At 47.8% G+C, this 16667-nt stretch overlaps 1 protein-coding gene across 3 annotated transcripts in view; it reads left to right on the top strand.

The window, feature by feature from the left end:
* Nucleotides 1–8995, top strand: part of VDR (vitamin D receptor) — a 72149-nt gene extending 63154 nt beyond the window's left edge. For all 3 annotated transcript variants that reach the window (XM_064284324.1, XM_064284326.1, XM_064284327.1), the window contains 3 exons: nt 3534–3685; nt 3895–4011; nt 5442–8995. In XM_064284324.1, the coding sequence (XP_064140394.1) occupies nt 3534–3685; nt 3895–4011; nt 5442–5701 (529 nt within the window). In that variant the 3' untranslated portion in view covers nt 5702–8995. The remainder of the gene's footprint in view (nt 1–3533; nt 3686–3894; nt 4012–5441) is intronic.
* Nucleotides 8996–16667: the final 7672 nt, after the last annotated feature.

Below are 16667 nucleotides of genomic sequence, written 5' to 3' on the forward strand. Positions count from 1 at the left end.
GATGAGATGTCTAGACACTATGTCATTAACCAAAAAAACCCAAACCCGTTGCCATCAAGTCAAGTCCAACTCATAGCAACCCTGTAAGACAGAGATGAACTTCTCCATAGGGTTTCCATGGTGCAGCTGGTGGATTTGAACAGCTGACCTTTTTGGTTAGCAGCCGAACTGTTAACTACTATGCCACCAGGGCTCTACCTTGTCTTTAGGACTGTCTGTTTAGTGGTAGAATTCTTGCCTTCCAGGCAAGAGAGCTGGAGTCAATTCCTGGCCAATGTACCTCATGCACAGCCCACATCCATCTGTCCATGGAGGCTTCCGTGTGTCTATGATGCTGAACAGGTTTCAGCGGAGTTTCCAGACTGAGACTGGGAAGAAAGGCCTAGTGATCTGCTTCCAAAGAATCACCCAATGAATACCTGCAACCGATCATGGGGATGGCGCAGGACTGGGCAGCATTTTATTCCCTTATGCATGAGGTTGCCATGGGCTGACTGATGGCAGCTAACAACAACACATCCTGCAGAAGACTAAATGGGGACGTGGTAGCATTTTTCAAATGATTTAATGGATGTCCCACGATTAATGGAAAAGTCTGGTTTTGTGTTCCTCACACAATCAATGGATGAAATGTATGATCTGCTGTATGAATTGTAGCTCAATAGGAGGGGCTTTAAACTCCAGGAGCTAAAAATCTCACGGCTGCATTTAGAAGCTGCAAGCTCCCTGGCACTGAAAGAATCCCAGAGGCTGCAGAAAAACCATCTGTCGGGAATGCTGAAGAAGCCATCAGACCACCTCATTTCTAAAGGGTCCTTTCAACTCTAGCATTTTGTGGGGCTTTTCCAATGCAGATTTTTTTTTCTTGCTTTTAAACTTATTCATTTCCTTTTTTAAAAAAATAATTTTTATTGTGCTTTAAGTGAAAGTTTACGAATCAAGTCAGTCTCTCACATATGAACTTATATACACCTTACTACATACTCCCATTTACTCTCCCCCTAATGAGTCAGCCCACTCCCTCCTTCCCGTCTCTCCTTTCGTGACCCTTTTGACAGTTTCTAACCCTCTCTAAAAAAAAATTTTTTTTTTAACCCTCTCTACACTCCCATCTCCCCTCCAGACAGGAGATGCCAACACAGTCTCAAGTGTCCACCTGATACAAGTAGCTCACTCTTCATCAGCATCTCTCTCCAACCCATTGTCCAGTCCATTCCATGTCTGATGAGTTGTCTTCGGGAATGGTTCCTATCCTGGGCCTACAAGAGGTTTGGGAACCATGACCGCTGGGATTCCTCTAGTCTCAGTCAGACCATTAAGTCTGGTCTTTTTATGAGAATTTGGGATCTGCATCCCACTGTTCTCCTGCTCCCTCAGGGGTTCTCTGCTGTGCTCCCTGTCAGGGCAGTCATCGGTTGTGGCCGGGCACCATCTAGTTCTTCTGGTCTCAGGATGATGTAAGTCTCTGGTTCATGTGGCCCTTTCTGTCTCTTGGGCTCATAATTATCTTGTGACCTTGGTGTTCTTCATTCTCCTCTGATCCAGGTGGGTTGAGACCAATTGATGCATCTTAGATGGCCACTTGTTAGCATTTAATACCCCAGACTCCACGCTTCAAAGTGGGATCCAATGCAGATCTTTTGTTGGCCATTCTGATCATGCAAGTCTTTTCATTCCCCAACACCTGCCACCTGTTGATACAGAACTGTCATCAGTTAACAACCACTTCCCATCTTTTTGCATGTCTAAGTGCAGCCACGGAGAGGGTGACAGCCTGTCTAAGGAGATTCAGGCAGAGGGAGAAAGGGAGGAAAAACCGGAAACAAGTTGTTCTGTAGACCCTGCATTTTCCTTGCCCATGTTCAAAAAAGCCCAGCTCCTGACTCACAATAGTGGAACTAGTCATTGGCTTCTTGACTCAATCAAGATATATTTATTGATCCTCTCCTAAATAAGCCATGGTGGTGCAGTAGTTAAGAGCTTGGTTGCTAACCAAAAGGTCAGCAGTTTGAATCCATCAGCGGCTCCTTGGAAACCCTATGGGGCAGTTCTACTCTGTCCTATAGGGTTTCTATGAGTCAGAATCAACTCAGTGGCAATGGGTTTGGTTTGGTTTCGATGTGCTCAGAGCTCAGTGTTTAGTTTGTGGGCAGTGCTAAAGGTAATAATGGGGGCAGTGGTGGTTCACTTGTAGAAATCTCACCTCCAGTAGTTATCTCACCTTCCATGTGGGAGACATGGATCAATTCCCAGCCAATGCACCTCATACGCAGCTACCATCCACCTGTCAGTGAAGGCTGCTATAATGCCGAATTTCCAGACTAAATGGAATCTATTTCTGAAAATTAGCCAAAGAAAACTCTACGGATCACATACGTCCCATCTGCAACCAATCCGGGGGGTGGCTCAGAACTAGGTAGCATTTTGTCAACTGGATGTGCACAGGGTCACCATGAGTCAGGGGGCTGACTTGATGGCAGCTAACAATAACAATGGCCTTCAAAGAGCTTACATTTAAGAGCCAGAGACAAACATGTAAAGAACAAAGCTAAAGGGAGAGGGCAAAATAAAAGCATAAGCAACAGGCAGTGAGTCATAAAGGAATGGCTCTAATTCTGTTGAAAAGAGTTGGGAGGTGGGCCCCAACAGAGACCATATTGGGTGGAGGGCCAAAAACATGAGATAGAGCATTAAAGGAAGGGTGTCTGAGCTGGAGCTATCACAGGCACGTTGGTATGAGAACACACAGCATCTGAATGTGAGGTAGCCCAACGGTGCTGAAATGGAAGGTTGGTGGAGTTTCAGTGGGAAAGGAGGTGAGAAAGATAGCTTGTAGTCAAGCTATGGAGTACAGGCTTGATCAGCTATGGAGTACAGGCTTGATCCTGAGAAGATGAAGAGCCAATGAGGATTTCTGAACACAGAAATGGCATTTCTCTCAGGCCGCAATAAGAAAGTAATGACAGACCTGAAAGAATTGAGTCCCAGATTTCAGTCAGGTGGCTATTGTAAGAAGATGCTGGACCTCTGAACCAGGGCAGTTCTGGTGAAGGTGGGATGGAAATCAACAGCTCAAGAAATGTCCTAGAGACAGAGTTGGCCTTTATTACTGGGAGGGACCAGGGCAGGAAGAGGAAATTTTGGAAGAGTAGGAGCTGTTGAAGATGACTCTGGCCATGCTATTTGCAGACCATCAAATCCATGAGATAATGCCAGGGGCTTCCTTAACTTCTGTCGTCCTTTTCCTAACTCTGGCTGCTTGGGCCTTGGAGATCATGGAAAGTTACTAGGTTTTCCTTGTGTAGGTTGTTGGGCTATTTTACTTCTCACCTTGGCACATGATCACAGTCTTGACTTGTTCTCCCTTAAGGGATTGTCTCGTGCTTTCCAGCCAGGCTGCAAGCTCCTCATTGGAGGATCCAGGGCACCAACTGTTCACCTGGCATGTTTATACCTGCCAAAACACGAAAGTGATTTGCATGATTTAATGATCTTGAGCAGTAACCTTAGCCCTTTCCTGCCCTCCCTGGCAGAGACCTCACCTCTGAGGACCAGATCGTGCTGCTGAAGTCAAGTGCCATTGAGGTCATCATGTTGCGCTCCAATGAGTCCTTCACCATGGACGACATGTCCTGGACCTGTGGCAGCGAGGACTACAAGTACCGTGTCAGTGATGTAACCAAAGGTACATCTAGCCTCTGCACCTCCCTCTCCAGCTCCTAGACTCTGGCTCATCCCTCCTGAGTCATGGGCCCCCATCAGGCACATGGGAGGGGGCTAGGTAACAACAGGGAGAGAAGGGAAGGCCAGGCCCAGTCAGGGTTGGAGGTGGGATGGGATGGGTTAAGTGGCTCCTCAGCTCTGCCCATACCACCTGGTTGCTCTCTCTCATAGCTGGACACAGCTTGGAGCTGATCGAGCCCCTCATCAAGTTCCAGGTGGGACTAAAGAAGCTGAACTTGCATGAGGAAGAGCATGTCCTGCTCATGGCCATCTGCATTGTCTCTCCAGGTATGGTGCCTCACCCTGAGGAACCTGGGGACCTGGGGAGTAGAACGAGTGAAGGACAGAGCACTGCTGAGGGCCAGCAGGGCAATCTGGGGGGAGAAGTGAGCAAAAGGAGAAGACTAGGAAAAGGTTCACTCAGCTGGGTTTGCACAGCCCCTATGACATGTGTATGTTGTGGGGTTGCTCACTGCCTTTCGCTTTGCACGGTGTTTGCACCAAATCCCACCTGACAGGCCACAGACAGTCTTGGGTGTTTCCAACACTCAGTCTTTGCTCTTGTGTGAATTGGATAGGACTTTCCTGATATTTGAGTTTCTCTTGGGGGACAGATTACAAAACCCAGATGGTACCTGATAGGTGGTTCTGACTGATTTTGGAGGCAGGGTCCTGTGACCCTTGACCACTTATGTCTATTTGGGGTAGGAAGAGGGAGAGAAAGAAGAGGTCCAGAGGGTGTTATATTGGTAATGAGGCCCGAAGGGGGTGACCGTACCTCAGACTGGGCTGTGTTCAGGGTGGAGGACAAGTGAGTGGTGTCTGCATGGGGATGCCTCCCACCCCTCAGCCAGCATTCACACACTTACTCGCTCATATACTCAGCAGCAATTTACTAAGCACCCATGAGGTGCCAGGCACTGTACTAGGCACGGGGATTCAGCAGTAGCAAGCCAAGACACAGACATCTGTCCCGTGAAGTTTAGGAGGAGATATTAACAAATAATTCCTAATGTAATGAAGTTTCTAAAGGTAAAGAAGGGTGTGATACCATCAGAGGGTATACCAGGAGAATCTAGTGCAGCCCGGGGACTGGGGAGAAGGTGTGGTCAGGAATGGGCTCCTGGAGGAAGGTCTTTTATGCTGCTACCAAGGAGCCCTGGTGGCACAACAGTTAAGTGCTCAGCTGCTAACTAAAGGTTGTAAGTTCAAATCTACCCAACAGCTCTGTGAAAGAAAAACCACCAATATGCTCCCATAAAGATTACAGCCTAGAAAACCCTATGGAACTGTTCTATTCTGTCCCATAGGGATGCTGTGAGTTGGAATCAACTCCTAACAACAACAGCCCGAAGGATCAGTAAAAGCCAGCGAATATAAAAGAGCTGAGTTTCAGGCAGAGGGAAGGCAAATGTGAAGCCTGGAAGTCAGGGAGCATGGGGCATTAGGGTACCGACGGGAGGCCTGGGCATAGGAGAGAAGGAGAGAGGCAAGGTGGCAGCAGGGCCAGACGGGCCCCAGGAAGGCCTTGCCACCTCATCCTAAATGCAGTGGGAAGTCACTGAGAGATTTTGAGCTTTGGGTGTCACAGGTAAGCAGAGTACAGGGTGGTCTAGGAAGTTGCTGAGGTTAGGTGCTATGGGCAGGGGTAGGTGGGGAGAGTAAGGGGTGAAGACCCACCTCAGAGCTCCTGTGCCTCCTCTGCCCTGTGTCTACAGACCGCCCTGGGGTGCAGGACGCTGCACTCATCGAGGCCATCCAGGACCGCCTGTCCAACACGCTGCAGACCTACATCCGCTGCCGCCACCCACCCCCAGGCGGCCACCTCCTCTACGCCAAGATGATCCAGAAGCTGGCCGACCTGCGCAGCCTCAATGAGGAGCACTCCAAGCAGTACCGCTGCCTCTCCTTCCATCCCGAGTGCAGCATGAAGCTCACGCCCCTCCTGATGGAGGTGTTTGGCAATGAGCTCTCCTGACTAGGGCAGCATGAGGAAGTGCCCGGGTGGGGCCGCCCCTCAGGGGCTGTGTGCCCAGGCCTTGGGCTGGCCACTGCCCAGCAGCTCTTTCTGCCCACCCTGGAGTTCATCCCCTTCTCCCTCGTGCCCTTTCCATGCCCAGCCCATGCTCTCTCCTGCCCAACCTAAATGCCAGCCCCCTTCCCTGCAGGCCCCAGGCTGCCCCATCCCTGCAGACCTCAGTCAAGAGGAGTTGCTGTCTATTTGGCAAAGAAACTCAAATGGGGGCAGAGGGCAGAGGCCAAAAGGCAGGGTCCTTCCCAGGGATGCCCCTACCACTCTGGAAGTGGCTGCTGGCTGGTGCCCAGGGAGCAGGCAGGCGGAGAAACGCCCCCATTCCTCAGGGACCAAGATACCTGTACCTCCCCCCACTCCAGGCCTGCCTGTCCAGAGCCTGGTGGGGACCTCTCTCCCCCTACCGTACCCACAATAAATAACTGGCCCACACACCTACTCCACTCCCATCCCATCCTGTCAGTCTGTGCTGTTCTGTCCCAGAGCAAAGGAGCACAATGGGGCCTCCTTCCTCTGGCCGGTCGAGGACACTCACTGCCAAGGATGACCAAAATCAAGGTGACTGAGGTCACACCTTCCCCCACCTCTGCTGCCCAAAGGGTACTTGCCTAGCCCTTCAGTGCCCCCTTCATCCCGTTGCCATGGTAAGCCCCACCATTCTCCTAGCAGTAGCTCTGATAAGTTAGGCTTTCTCCCCATTGCTAGGGCCACTGGCCCAGAGCCCATCTGCCTGGAGGCCCAGCAGGGGAGAAAGCAGGGCCTGGGCAGTGGGGAATGGAAAAACCCAGCCTCAGCAGATGGGGCCACAGGCTGCCGCTGCCACCAAGCCCATGCCTTCTCAGCCTGGAGCCTAAGGAGTGGTGTGGTGGAAGCTTTCCCTCCAGTGATCCATGTGGCAGGACTGAGTTGCCCCTGAGCAGAAATCACCCAGCACTGTCCTACTCCTCACCCCACCAGTGCCTTACCTCCCCACCCAGGAGAGAGGACCTGCCACTGGCTCCAGACACTACACCCCAGCAGCCATGGAGACTGGTGTGCCTCACCCTATGATGGCCAAGGGCTCCAGAAATTGGCCCACTCTCCTAACCACCCCAGAGCCTGCAGAAGCAGTGCCATTTCTACTTCTCAGCTGGGGGCCACATCTTTTCCACCTTGCAGGGTGGATGAAGAAGAATTTTCAAACCCCAACATCCCAAGTCATGCTCTTCTACCTGCCTAGTATAGTTCCAAGACTACTGTTTACTCAGCAGAACCAGGAGTGAGTGCTCCACCCACCTCGGTGTAGGTGGAGGGAGAGAGAGTTAGCCTCTGGTGGCTGGTCAGAGAGAGCATTTAGGGCTTGTTCCCTTCTTAGCCTCATTCCACCTCCCAAAAGTCTAAAGGGGCCCATGAGTCAGGGTGGGGAGGGGGCGTCCATGACTCCTGAGCCAGCCCAGCATGTGGGAACTTTGGGTCAGTTTGCTCGGGGCGGGGGAGGGAGTTGTCCTTGGTGAGCATGAGTTGTAGGTGTGTGGGACCTGTGTAGATGGAACTTCTTCCATCGGGAGTCATGGAGGGCTCTTCAGAGGATTACTTGAGTTTGGGGACCACAGCTGCATTTGCTGTGTCAACTCTGTAACCACAGTGGGAACATGGACACCCAAGCCCCCAGAGAATGTACCCCTGAAGTCTCTGGCAGGAATCAGACTTAACTTGGGAAGAGCTGTCAGTGTCCACCTGGCTCAGTGTTTCTCAGCATGCTTCAGGTGGAAAAACATCTGAAAGCCACGTGCTTACCACACATATGGCTTAATCTTCAATTTATGAGGTATGAGTGTTTTTTTGAAATCACACCCCATCTTGTACTACATTTTAATATAGAGGGTAGCAAGCACCACTGATCAAGAGATATTTATGGAGGGAGAACTTACCTTGTGAAAATTCTATACATTAATTATTGTTGTTGTTATTCTACAAATTAGGGAGAGGCCCTTATTTGATTTTAGCTGCAGAACACATTGGTCCAGCTTGCTTTTCAGAAAAAGCTTGAAAATTGCTAAGCTCGTTCAACCCTTTGTTAAGGAAAACTGACGCTTCTTCTGGAGGAGTACATGACTGGCCCAAGCTTGTGTAATTAGTTAGAAGTGGCTCCAGAACTCGACCCAGGCTTTGGGCTTGTGGCCCAGTGCTCTTTTCATTACACCACCCTTGAGCTCCGACCCCATTTGCCACCCCCTGTGAGCTGATCCAGTCCCTTGGGGGCAGCCCTGGGGTTTGGACAGAGCTAGCCTAGATCCAGGATCCCTTCCATCTTTCCTTCCCTGGGTTGTAACCCGCTGACCCAGTAGAGGGGAGAGGAGGGGGCACCTCTGCCTGTGTCTCAATGTGAATCAGACCCCTCCCCACTGTGGCCCTGGCCTGATGGGGCCTCTGCCTCATCTTGTATAAGGCTGTTGCCTTATCAATAAAATGCATTTGTCTTTGTAATGTCTCCACCTTTCCAGCTCTCCCTCTGGCTCTGGCTTCTCCAGGGAATCGATAGATACTGAGAACATCAGTTACACAGCCCTGGAGCCCCCAGCAGCCCAGACTACTCCCCAGGGGAAGTCTAAGAACCGAGAGGAAAAGAGAAGTAGGAAAAATGAGGTTTCATGGGGCCTGAACTGGAAAAAAAATTATCATTTATTCTCTTTTAGAACGAGAGAGCCTGAAAGGCATTTATAAATGTAAGACTTTTAAAATATATTATTGGAAGCCCAGGAAAGTGCACACTAAAATGCCAAATAAACAAGATTCTAAACCCAAAAAAACAAACTCATTGCTGTCCAGTCGATCCAACTCATAGTGACCCTGTAGGACAGATCAGAACTGCCCCATAGGGTTTCCAAGGAGCTGCCGGTGGATTCGAATGGCCGACCTTTTGGTTAGAACATTTAATCACTGCACCAGCAGGGCTCCAATAAGACTTTAGGAGACAGGAAAATCCTCCTGCTCGCTAACTAGAAGCAAGTAGGAGAAACCAGTTGAGGCCAACAGGGAAGGTTGGAAAGTATGCCACATTGGGTGAAAGCTGGAAATAAAACAGAAAAAGAAGGCTGTAAAGAGTGCCTCCTGAGTGATTTCCAAAGAGAAAAAAAAGTTTACCAGAAGTTTGTCAAACAATGAAGAAAGCTTTGTTCATGGTAATACAAACAGCTCATACTTACATAACACTTACTTTGTGGCAAGCTCCGCTGTAAATAAATGCTTTATGCAAACCAACTTGCTTTATTCTTACAAGATACTCTGGGATATGGGCTATTATTACCACCATTCAGCCGAAGGGATAACTTACCCAAAGCCACAGTGATGGTAAGTGAAAGAGATGGGATTTGAACCCTTAGTAGCTGACTCCAGAGGCCATTAATTAGCTGTTTCCTACTGAGTTAAGGGGCCTGGCAAATGCAGTCTCGCAAGCTCTCTACTAAAGAGGACATAAAGGAGGTTCCCATTCCTAAAGCAGGCCCAGAGGTGGGAAAATTGGAGGCACTGGATCAAACACTGCTCTACCCTCAGGAAGTGTTTAGGCAAAAGTGTTGGGTGGAAACAAGTGTGGCACTTTCTTGAGAACCTCAAGAATGAAAACTAAGCGACTGTCGGCAAGCACGTCGTCGTAGGTCTTGCATTAGAAATGGCGGCGGTTCCAGTGATTTGGAGGATTGCAAAGGGCTCCCATGAGTGGCCAGGACTCTCAGGGGCCCAGAGGAGTTAGAGCTGATTCCCAGGAAAGGGGAGTTTATGGTAAAGGACAACTTCACTAAACATAGCAAACAAAAATATCCAAGAGCGTGACATCGTGATTTGTAAAAAGGGAAATCAGGCCCGATCGATGTATTTATTTAGGGTAAGTTGGCCTGAGAACCTGTGGATGTGACTTACTTTAATTTTGCAAAAGCATCTGAAAAGATTTCAAACCAAAAACTAAAACTTGTCACTCTGGGATGGGATGGGATGGGAGTGGGAGAATCAGGGACGGGGCTTTAGGGCTATTCTATTATTAAAAAAAGTACGGACTTAGAGAAAGGAAGTCAACAGCTACTTAAAAGGGCACAACTCTGGCTGGAGATGTGTCAAGAATGCAGTTCTTAAAACTGTTAGGAGAGTAGCATTTAACATAGAAGATCTAGAGGAACACAAAATCTCCAAGGCTGTGTATCATGATAAATTTTTCCAGGTAATCTGGAAGGAATGGACCTAGAGAAGATCTTATAGCTGGGATAAGGTGATTTTAAGTTTTTACATTGCAAGCTTTGGTTCTACACCTGTGCTGTTCAATAAGGTAACCGTTAGCCACATGCGAGGAATCCTTGGGTGGCACAAATGATTAAATGCTTGACTACTAGCCACAAGGTTGGAGGTTTGAATCCACCTAGCAGCACCTCAGAAGAAAGTCCTGACCATCTACTTCCAAAAGCCCAAAAACAAACAAACAAAAAACCAAACCAGTTGCAGTACAGTTGATTCTGTCTCATGGCGACTCCATGTGTTACAGACTGGAACTGCTCCATAAGATCTTCTTGGCTGTAATCTTTATGGAAGCAGATCTCCAGGACTTTCTTCCATGCCTTTAGGTTAATAGTCACCCAGGGATCCTTTCGAAAGGTCACAGCCATTGAAAACCCTAAGCACAGTTCTTCTACTCAGACACACATGAAGTCGCTATGAGTCTGACTCAATTTGACTGGAACTGGAAAGCAACATTTGCTTATTTAAATTTAAATTAATGAAAATTAAAGTAAATTTTTAGTTCCTTGGCCGCACTAGCCACATTACACATGGCTATCACACTGAACAGGGCGGAAAGTTCTACTGGACACACTGGTCTACAGTGTGTGCTTACCTAGTACTAATGGTGAATAACCCTGAGGATTTTCTATGATGTGCTTCTGTTAATCTGTTGGGCAGAACAGCCACTACGCTGTTTGACATCACATAAAGGATATGTAGGGAACTTCTTCCCCTTGTACCAAGTCCTGCTGCACCTGCACTACTGGGAGCGGGTCTGTTCCTCAAAAGAGACATAAAGGAAAACCACTTCAGGGGCCATGAGGTCGATAAGCTCAGAGCTTCATGTGACATAAATCGATCGCCGCTATGCCAGGAAACATTGATTCTTTCAGTCCTGGGGCCTGCCAGAAGTGGCTGGAGCCCTTGGGTCAGCTTCTCTACCTTCTACTGGGGCTTCTTAAAGGCTGCCTGTGCAGTGTGGGGTCTGTCTGCCTGCCTCATGTCCCTGCAGGTGACAAACAAGATGAGAGACACCTGGCCCTCCCAGCATAGCCAAGGAGGTGCCTCATCACTCCAACATCCTTTTGGCACCTAGTGCTGGTCATGGACAAGGGGCCCGTGAGGCTACTGGAGGAGTCTGCGTTCCAGGTGACCCAGCAGCACAGCACGCTGTGGAGCCAGGAGAGCTGGTGGGGCACTCTGGGGGACACTGCCCCAGACAGCTGCTCAGAGTCCCAGTGTTCAGACACACCATTTAGGATATATGAGATGGCGTTGCAGGTCGGGTCCCAGGCATGCCTATTCAGAAACGTAGGCTGAAATGCAGGGAGTTTATCAGACGGAACTTGAAGGAGCACCAGCTTAGAAGACAAAACAGGATTGGGAGGGGGGAAGCTGGGCTGCAATGGAGCCTCAACAAAGGTCTCCACCAGCCCTGACGGGAAGCTCTGAGTCGGGGTGGCCCTTCAGGTTGTCTCAAGTTGGGGAGAAAGAGCTGTCCCCAGGAAGGGAGCGTGCCCTGGAGCTAGGTGGCTCCCTAGCCAAGAGCAGGTAGGGCCAGGGGTGTTTCCTTTACATTTTGCACAACAAGGCCCACCCTTCTGGAGTGGGCTGCTGACCCTTGGGGAGGGCAGGTTGGAAGGCTTTCCAGGCCCTAGCCTTTGGCTTCAGGGAGGCGGACAATAGTCCCAGGAGCCCCCTCCCTAGAAAGGTGTTCCCAGCCTTCCCCAGCTCTGGATTATCTGCTGTTTGTGTTTTAAGTCGGAGTTCTTGGGTGGTGCAGACAGTTAACTCTTTTGGCTGCTAACCGAGATTCCAGTTCACCAAGAGGTGTCTCAGAAGAAAGGCTTGGAGATCTACTTCTGAAATATTGGCCCTTGAAAATCCTATGGAGCACAGTTCTCTGACACGCATGGGTCGCCATGAGTTGAAGTCAACTACGCAGCAGCTGGTTTTACTGGTGGTACTTAAATCATCTTGAGCTCTACCACTAGGTGGTGCTACTTGCCTACAGGGACAGGCTTGAGTTACTTGCTCTGTCCCTCTTTATCCCTGTGACGCTGACTGAGATCTAGCAAGGCCTTGAGTCCCTACTACTGTACTTCTCCTCACGCCAATGGCCAGCTCCCTTCCCTCCCGAGGTATGCAGGATGGATAAGGAACCTGCTGACTGGCTTTCCAGACGGCCTTTGGAGTCATAGCAGGTGGAGAATCTGAGGCTCTCACAGCTCAGCCAACAGCTGAAATCTTGTGCCTGGGGCCTTGGTGCACTTTCCATGCCGGGAGTGAGGGAGGCCCCAGGTTCCCACTGAGGTCCAGCCTGTTCATGCAGTCCTTCCGAGGTTTCCAAGCACAGACATAGCTCTGAGCTCACTGCTGAGGCTAGGGCAATAAGTGATAGTCACCGTCCCCCAAAAACTCACAGCCCAGGGGGAGAAGACAGACCTGCAAATAGCTGATTACAAAGCAGTACAAGTGGAAGCTGCAGAGCCTAACAGTCAACAGCATAAACTGCTCGGATTCCAGTCCTGGCTCTGTCACTTGCTACTTGTGTGACCTTGGGCAAGTTACCTAACATTTTTGAGACTCAGATTCTTTAGCTATAAAATGACAACAATAATAACACCAACCTCATAGGGTTGTTGTGAGTTTCAAGTGATATGATCTGAGTAAAGCACTTACCGTAGTACCTGGCACATAGTGAAAACAGACAGGCCCGTTGCTGTTGAGTCAGTTCCAACTCCTGGCAACCCCATAGGTTGCAAAGTAGAGCTGTGCTTCATAGCGTTTTCAAGGCTATGACCTTTTGGAAGCAGATCACCAAGTTTTTATTACAAGGCTCTTCTGAGGAGTTCAAACCACCAATCTCTCCGTTAGTAGTCGAGTGTGTTTAACTGCGCTACCCAGTAGTAATCACTATTAGGTAGCAGCAGCATCATTAGGTGGCTGAGTGGAGAGATTGTCGAATAAGTTTTTGTCAGAGAGATGCCATTACCCCCATCCTCTGACCCCTGACCCTTTCTGGGCCCTCTTGACAGGCCCCAGATAGCTTTTTGACCCCCCCTCAGGACTTCTGCCTCTGTCCGGTAAGGACTCCTGCTCTTACTGGGAGAGATGTCGTTGTGCTATCTGGCCAGCAGGGGGCAGGTATGCCACTTAAGAAGTCTAATTGGCCCCAAATGAATCTGACCCGCCCTGGGAGAAAGGAGCCCTGATGGTGCAGTGGTTAAGCACTCCGCTGCTAACCCAAGGTTGGTGGTTGGAACCCACCAGCTGCTCCACGGGAGAAAGATGTGGCAGTCTGCTTCTGTAAAGATTTACAGGCTTGGAAAACCTGTGAGGCAGTTCTGTACCATGGGGTTGCTGCAAGTCGGAATTGACTCGATGGCAATGGGTTTCCTGGGGAAAAAAAGTGTAGGAAAGAGAGATGAGAAGGTAGGAACATAAATCTGAAATACATGGAACTCTAGTTACTACTGTCTTCAACTTCTTTCAATTATGATCTTTCTTTGCCAACTTCTACCACCACCACCACCCGACTTCACTAAGCATATCTTAACTGACTCATAGTTGATGTTCAGTATTCTCTAGTAAGGAGGGACTCATGTTCTGAGAAAGGGAAATCAACACAAGTTTCAAAAATCAGGTTTGATTTATGTAATTGTTGTCTCATCATTTCTCATTCATTTTCCCAGTGTTTATTAAAGTGTTTATTAGAATTGTTTATTAGACAGAACAAGGGGATGCTGCGTGGTTTAAAATCAGGACAGGTGTGCATCAGGGTTGTATCCTTTCACAATACTTATTCAATCTGTATGCTGAGCAAATAATCTGAGAAGCTAGACTATACGAAGAATGGACATTGGGACTGGAGGAATACATTAACAACCTGGATATGCAGATGACATAACTTTGTTTGCTGACATCAAAGAGGGCTTGAAGCACTTACTGGTGAAGATCAGAGGCTACAGTATGGATTACACCCTAACATAAAGAAAAAGAAAACAAAAATCTTCACAACAGTAAGCAACATCATGATAAAAAGAGAAAAGATTGAAGTTGTCAAGGATTTCATTTTATTGGATCCACAATCAACACCCATGGAAGCAGCAAGAAATTAAATGATGTACTACTGCACTGGGCAAATCTGCTGCAAAAGACCTCTTTAAAGTGTTAAAAAACAAAGATGCCACCTTAAGGACTAGAGTGCACCTGACTCAAGCCATGCTGTTTTCAATCGCTTCATATGCATGTGAAGGCTGAACAATGAATAAGAAAGACTGAAGAATTGAGGCATTCGAATTATGGTGTTGACATAGAATATCAAATATACCATGGACTGCCAGAAGAATGAACAAATCTGTCTTGGAAGAGGTACAGCTAGAATGCTCCTTAGAAGTGAGGATGGCAAGACTTTGTCTCACGTACTTTGGACATGCTATCAGGAGGACCAGTCCCTGGAAAAGAACATCAATGCTTGGCAGTTGTTGTAGTTGTTAGGTGCTGTCTAGTTGACTCCAAATTATAGCGACCCTATGTGCAACAGAATGAAACACTGCCCAATTCTTCGCCATCCACACAATCGTTATGCTTAGGCTCATTGCTGCAGCCGCTGTGTCAACGCATCTCATTGACGGTCTTCCTCTTTTTCGCTGACCCTCTACCAAGCACGACATCCTTCTCCAGGGATTGATCCCTCCTGACAACATGTCCAAAGTATGTGAGACATAGTCTCACCATCCTTGCTTCTAAGGAGCATTCTGGCTATACTTCTTTCAAGACGGTTTTTTTTTTTTGGCAGTCCATGGGTATATATTCAATATTCTTCTCCAGCACCACAATTCAAAGGTGTCAGTTTTTCTTCAGTCTTCCTTATTCAGCTTTCAAATGCATATGAAGCAATTGAAAACACCATGGCTTGGGTCAGGATCACCTTAATCTTCAAGGTGACATCAACATTTTTCAACACTTTAAAGAGATCTTTTACGGCAGATTTGCCCAATGCAATGTGTCTTTTGATTTCTTGACTGCTGCTTCCATGAGCGTTGATTGTGGATCCAAGTAAAATGAAATCCTTGACAACTTCAATCTTTTCTCCATTCATCATGATGCTTGGCAGAGGGTCAGCGAAAAAGAGGAAGACCCTCAAAGACATGGATTGACACAATGGCTGCGACAATGGGCTCAAATACAGTAACAATTGTGAGGATAGCGCAGGACTGGGCAGTGTTTCATTCTGTTGTACATAGGGTCACTATGAGTTGGAACGACTCTTCGGCACCTAATAACAACATTAGCACCTTGCTTCTTTGGCCAAGGTATAAAGCCCACCATGACCTGGCCCTCCTACCTCCCCAGGGTCATGTGTCACTGTTTCAGATGTTGAAATTCAAGCCGTTGCCATGTTCAACTACTTGCAGCTCTCTGAATTTGCACTTCGGTGACCTGCCTCTAGACCAGCGGTTCTCAACACATTTTGGTCTTAGGCCCCCTTTACACTTAAAAATAAGGACTTCAAACCATTTATGTTTATGTGGGTTATATCTATCAATATTTACTAATAAAACTAATAAAAAATTTTAAATATTTTATTAAATCTTTTAAAATAACAATAGCGAATCCATTACAAGTTAACATAAATAACATAATTTTTATTAAAAATCACCTTTTCCCAAAACAAAACAAATTCAGTCAGAAGAGGGTATTGTTTTACATTTTGGGAAATCCCTTTAACGTCTGGCTTAATGTAGGGCAGCTAGATTCTCCTACCTGCTTCTGTTACGATATCATACGTCACGTAGCTTCCGGAAAACTCTACACTGTACTCTTGGGAACAAATGAGAGTAAAGAAGGAAAATAATGTCTTAGTGTTATTGTGAAAATAGTTTTGACCTTACAGACTCCCTGAAAGGGTCTCAGGGCTTCACAGGGGTCCCCAGACCACACTCTCAGATCCACTGCTCCACACTTCTGTATGTGTTGTTTCCTTGCGCTGAAATACCCTACCCCGCCCCTTTTTTTTTGTCTCGTACTCCCCTCCCCCACTTTCCTCAACCAGACAAACTCCTCCATCCCCTTCAGTTTCCAGCTCAGGTTCCATGTCTTTCACAAATTCTTCCCTGACCTTCACAATCCTATACCCCCCACTTGCCCTGTCTGGTTAGAATTGTGCTCCTGCTCGGTCTGTTGTAGAACAAGTGGAACATTGTTTTGCCTTTGGGGCTTCCTACCACACCGGAGCAAAGTAGAGATTCTGTAAATGCTGAATGAATGAATGAATGGGTGGATGAATGGGTGAGGTAACGTGCTATCCATTTCTGTTAGATGTATAAGAACTGGTCTTCACAACGAACGTCAGTTTTGAAAAATGTTGCTTGGGTCCCTGCTAGAAAATGAAATGTAGACAGACTTATGCAAATTTAAACATCTTTTTTTGAACTATGGAAACTGAGAAGTTAAGTCTCTGTGGCTCCAGAACCTGCATGCTAACTACCCCTCTGCCTCTAACTCAACCACAGCAGCTTTTCTCCAGCCACATCTCCTCCCATTCTGTCTGTGGACAATTCGGTATTTGGACCGAAAGTGCAGGACTTTGCATTTATCCCTGTTCAGATTTATCTGATTTGATTTATCCCACATCTTAGCCTGCTCAAATCTTTCAAATTCT

The sequence above is a fragment of the Loxodonta africana genome, chromosome 4, assembly GCF_030014295.1.
Source record: "Loxodonta africana isolate mLoxAfr1 chromosome 4, mLoxAfr1.hap2, whole genome shotgun sequence".
Classification (NCBI taxonomy): domain Eukaryota; kingdom Metazoa; phylum Chordata; class Mammalia; order Proboscidea; family Elephantidae; genus Loxodonta; species Loxodonta africana.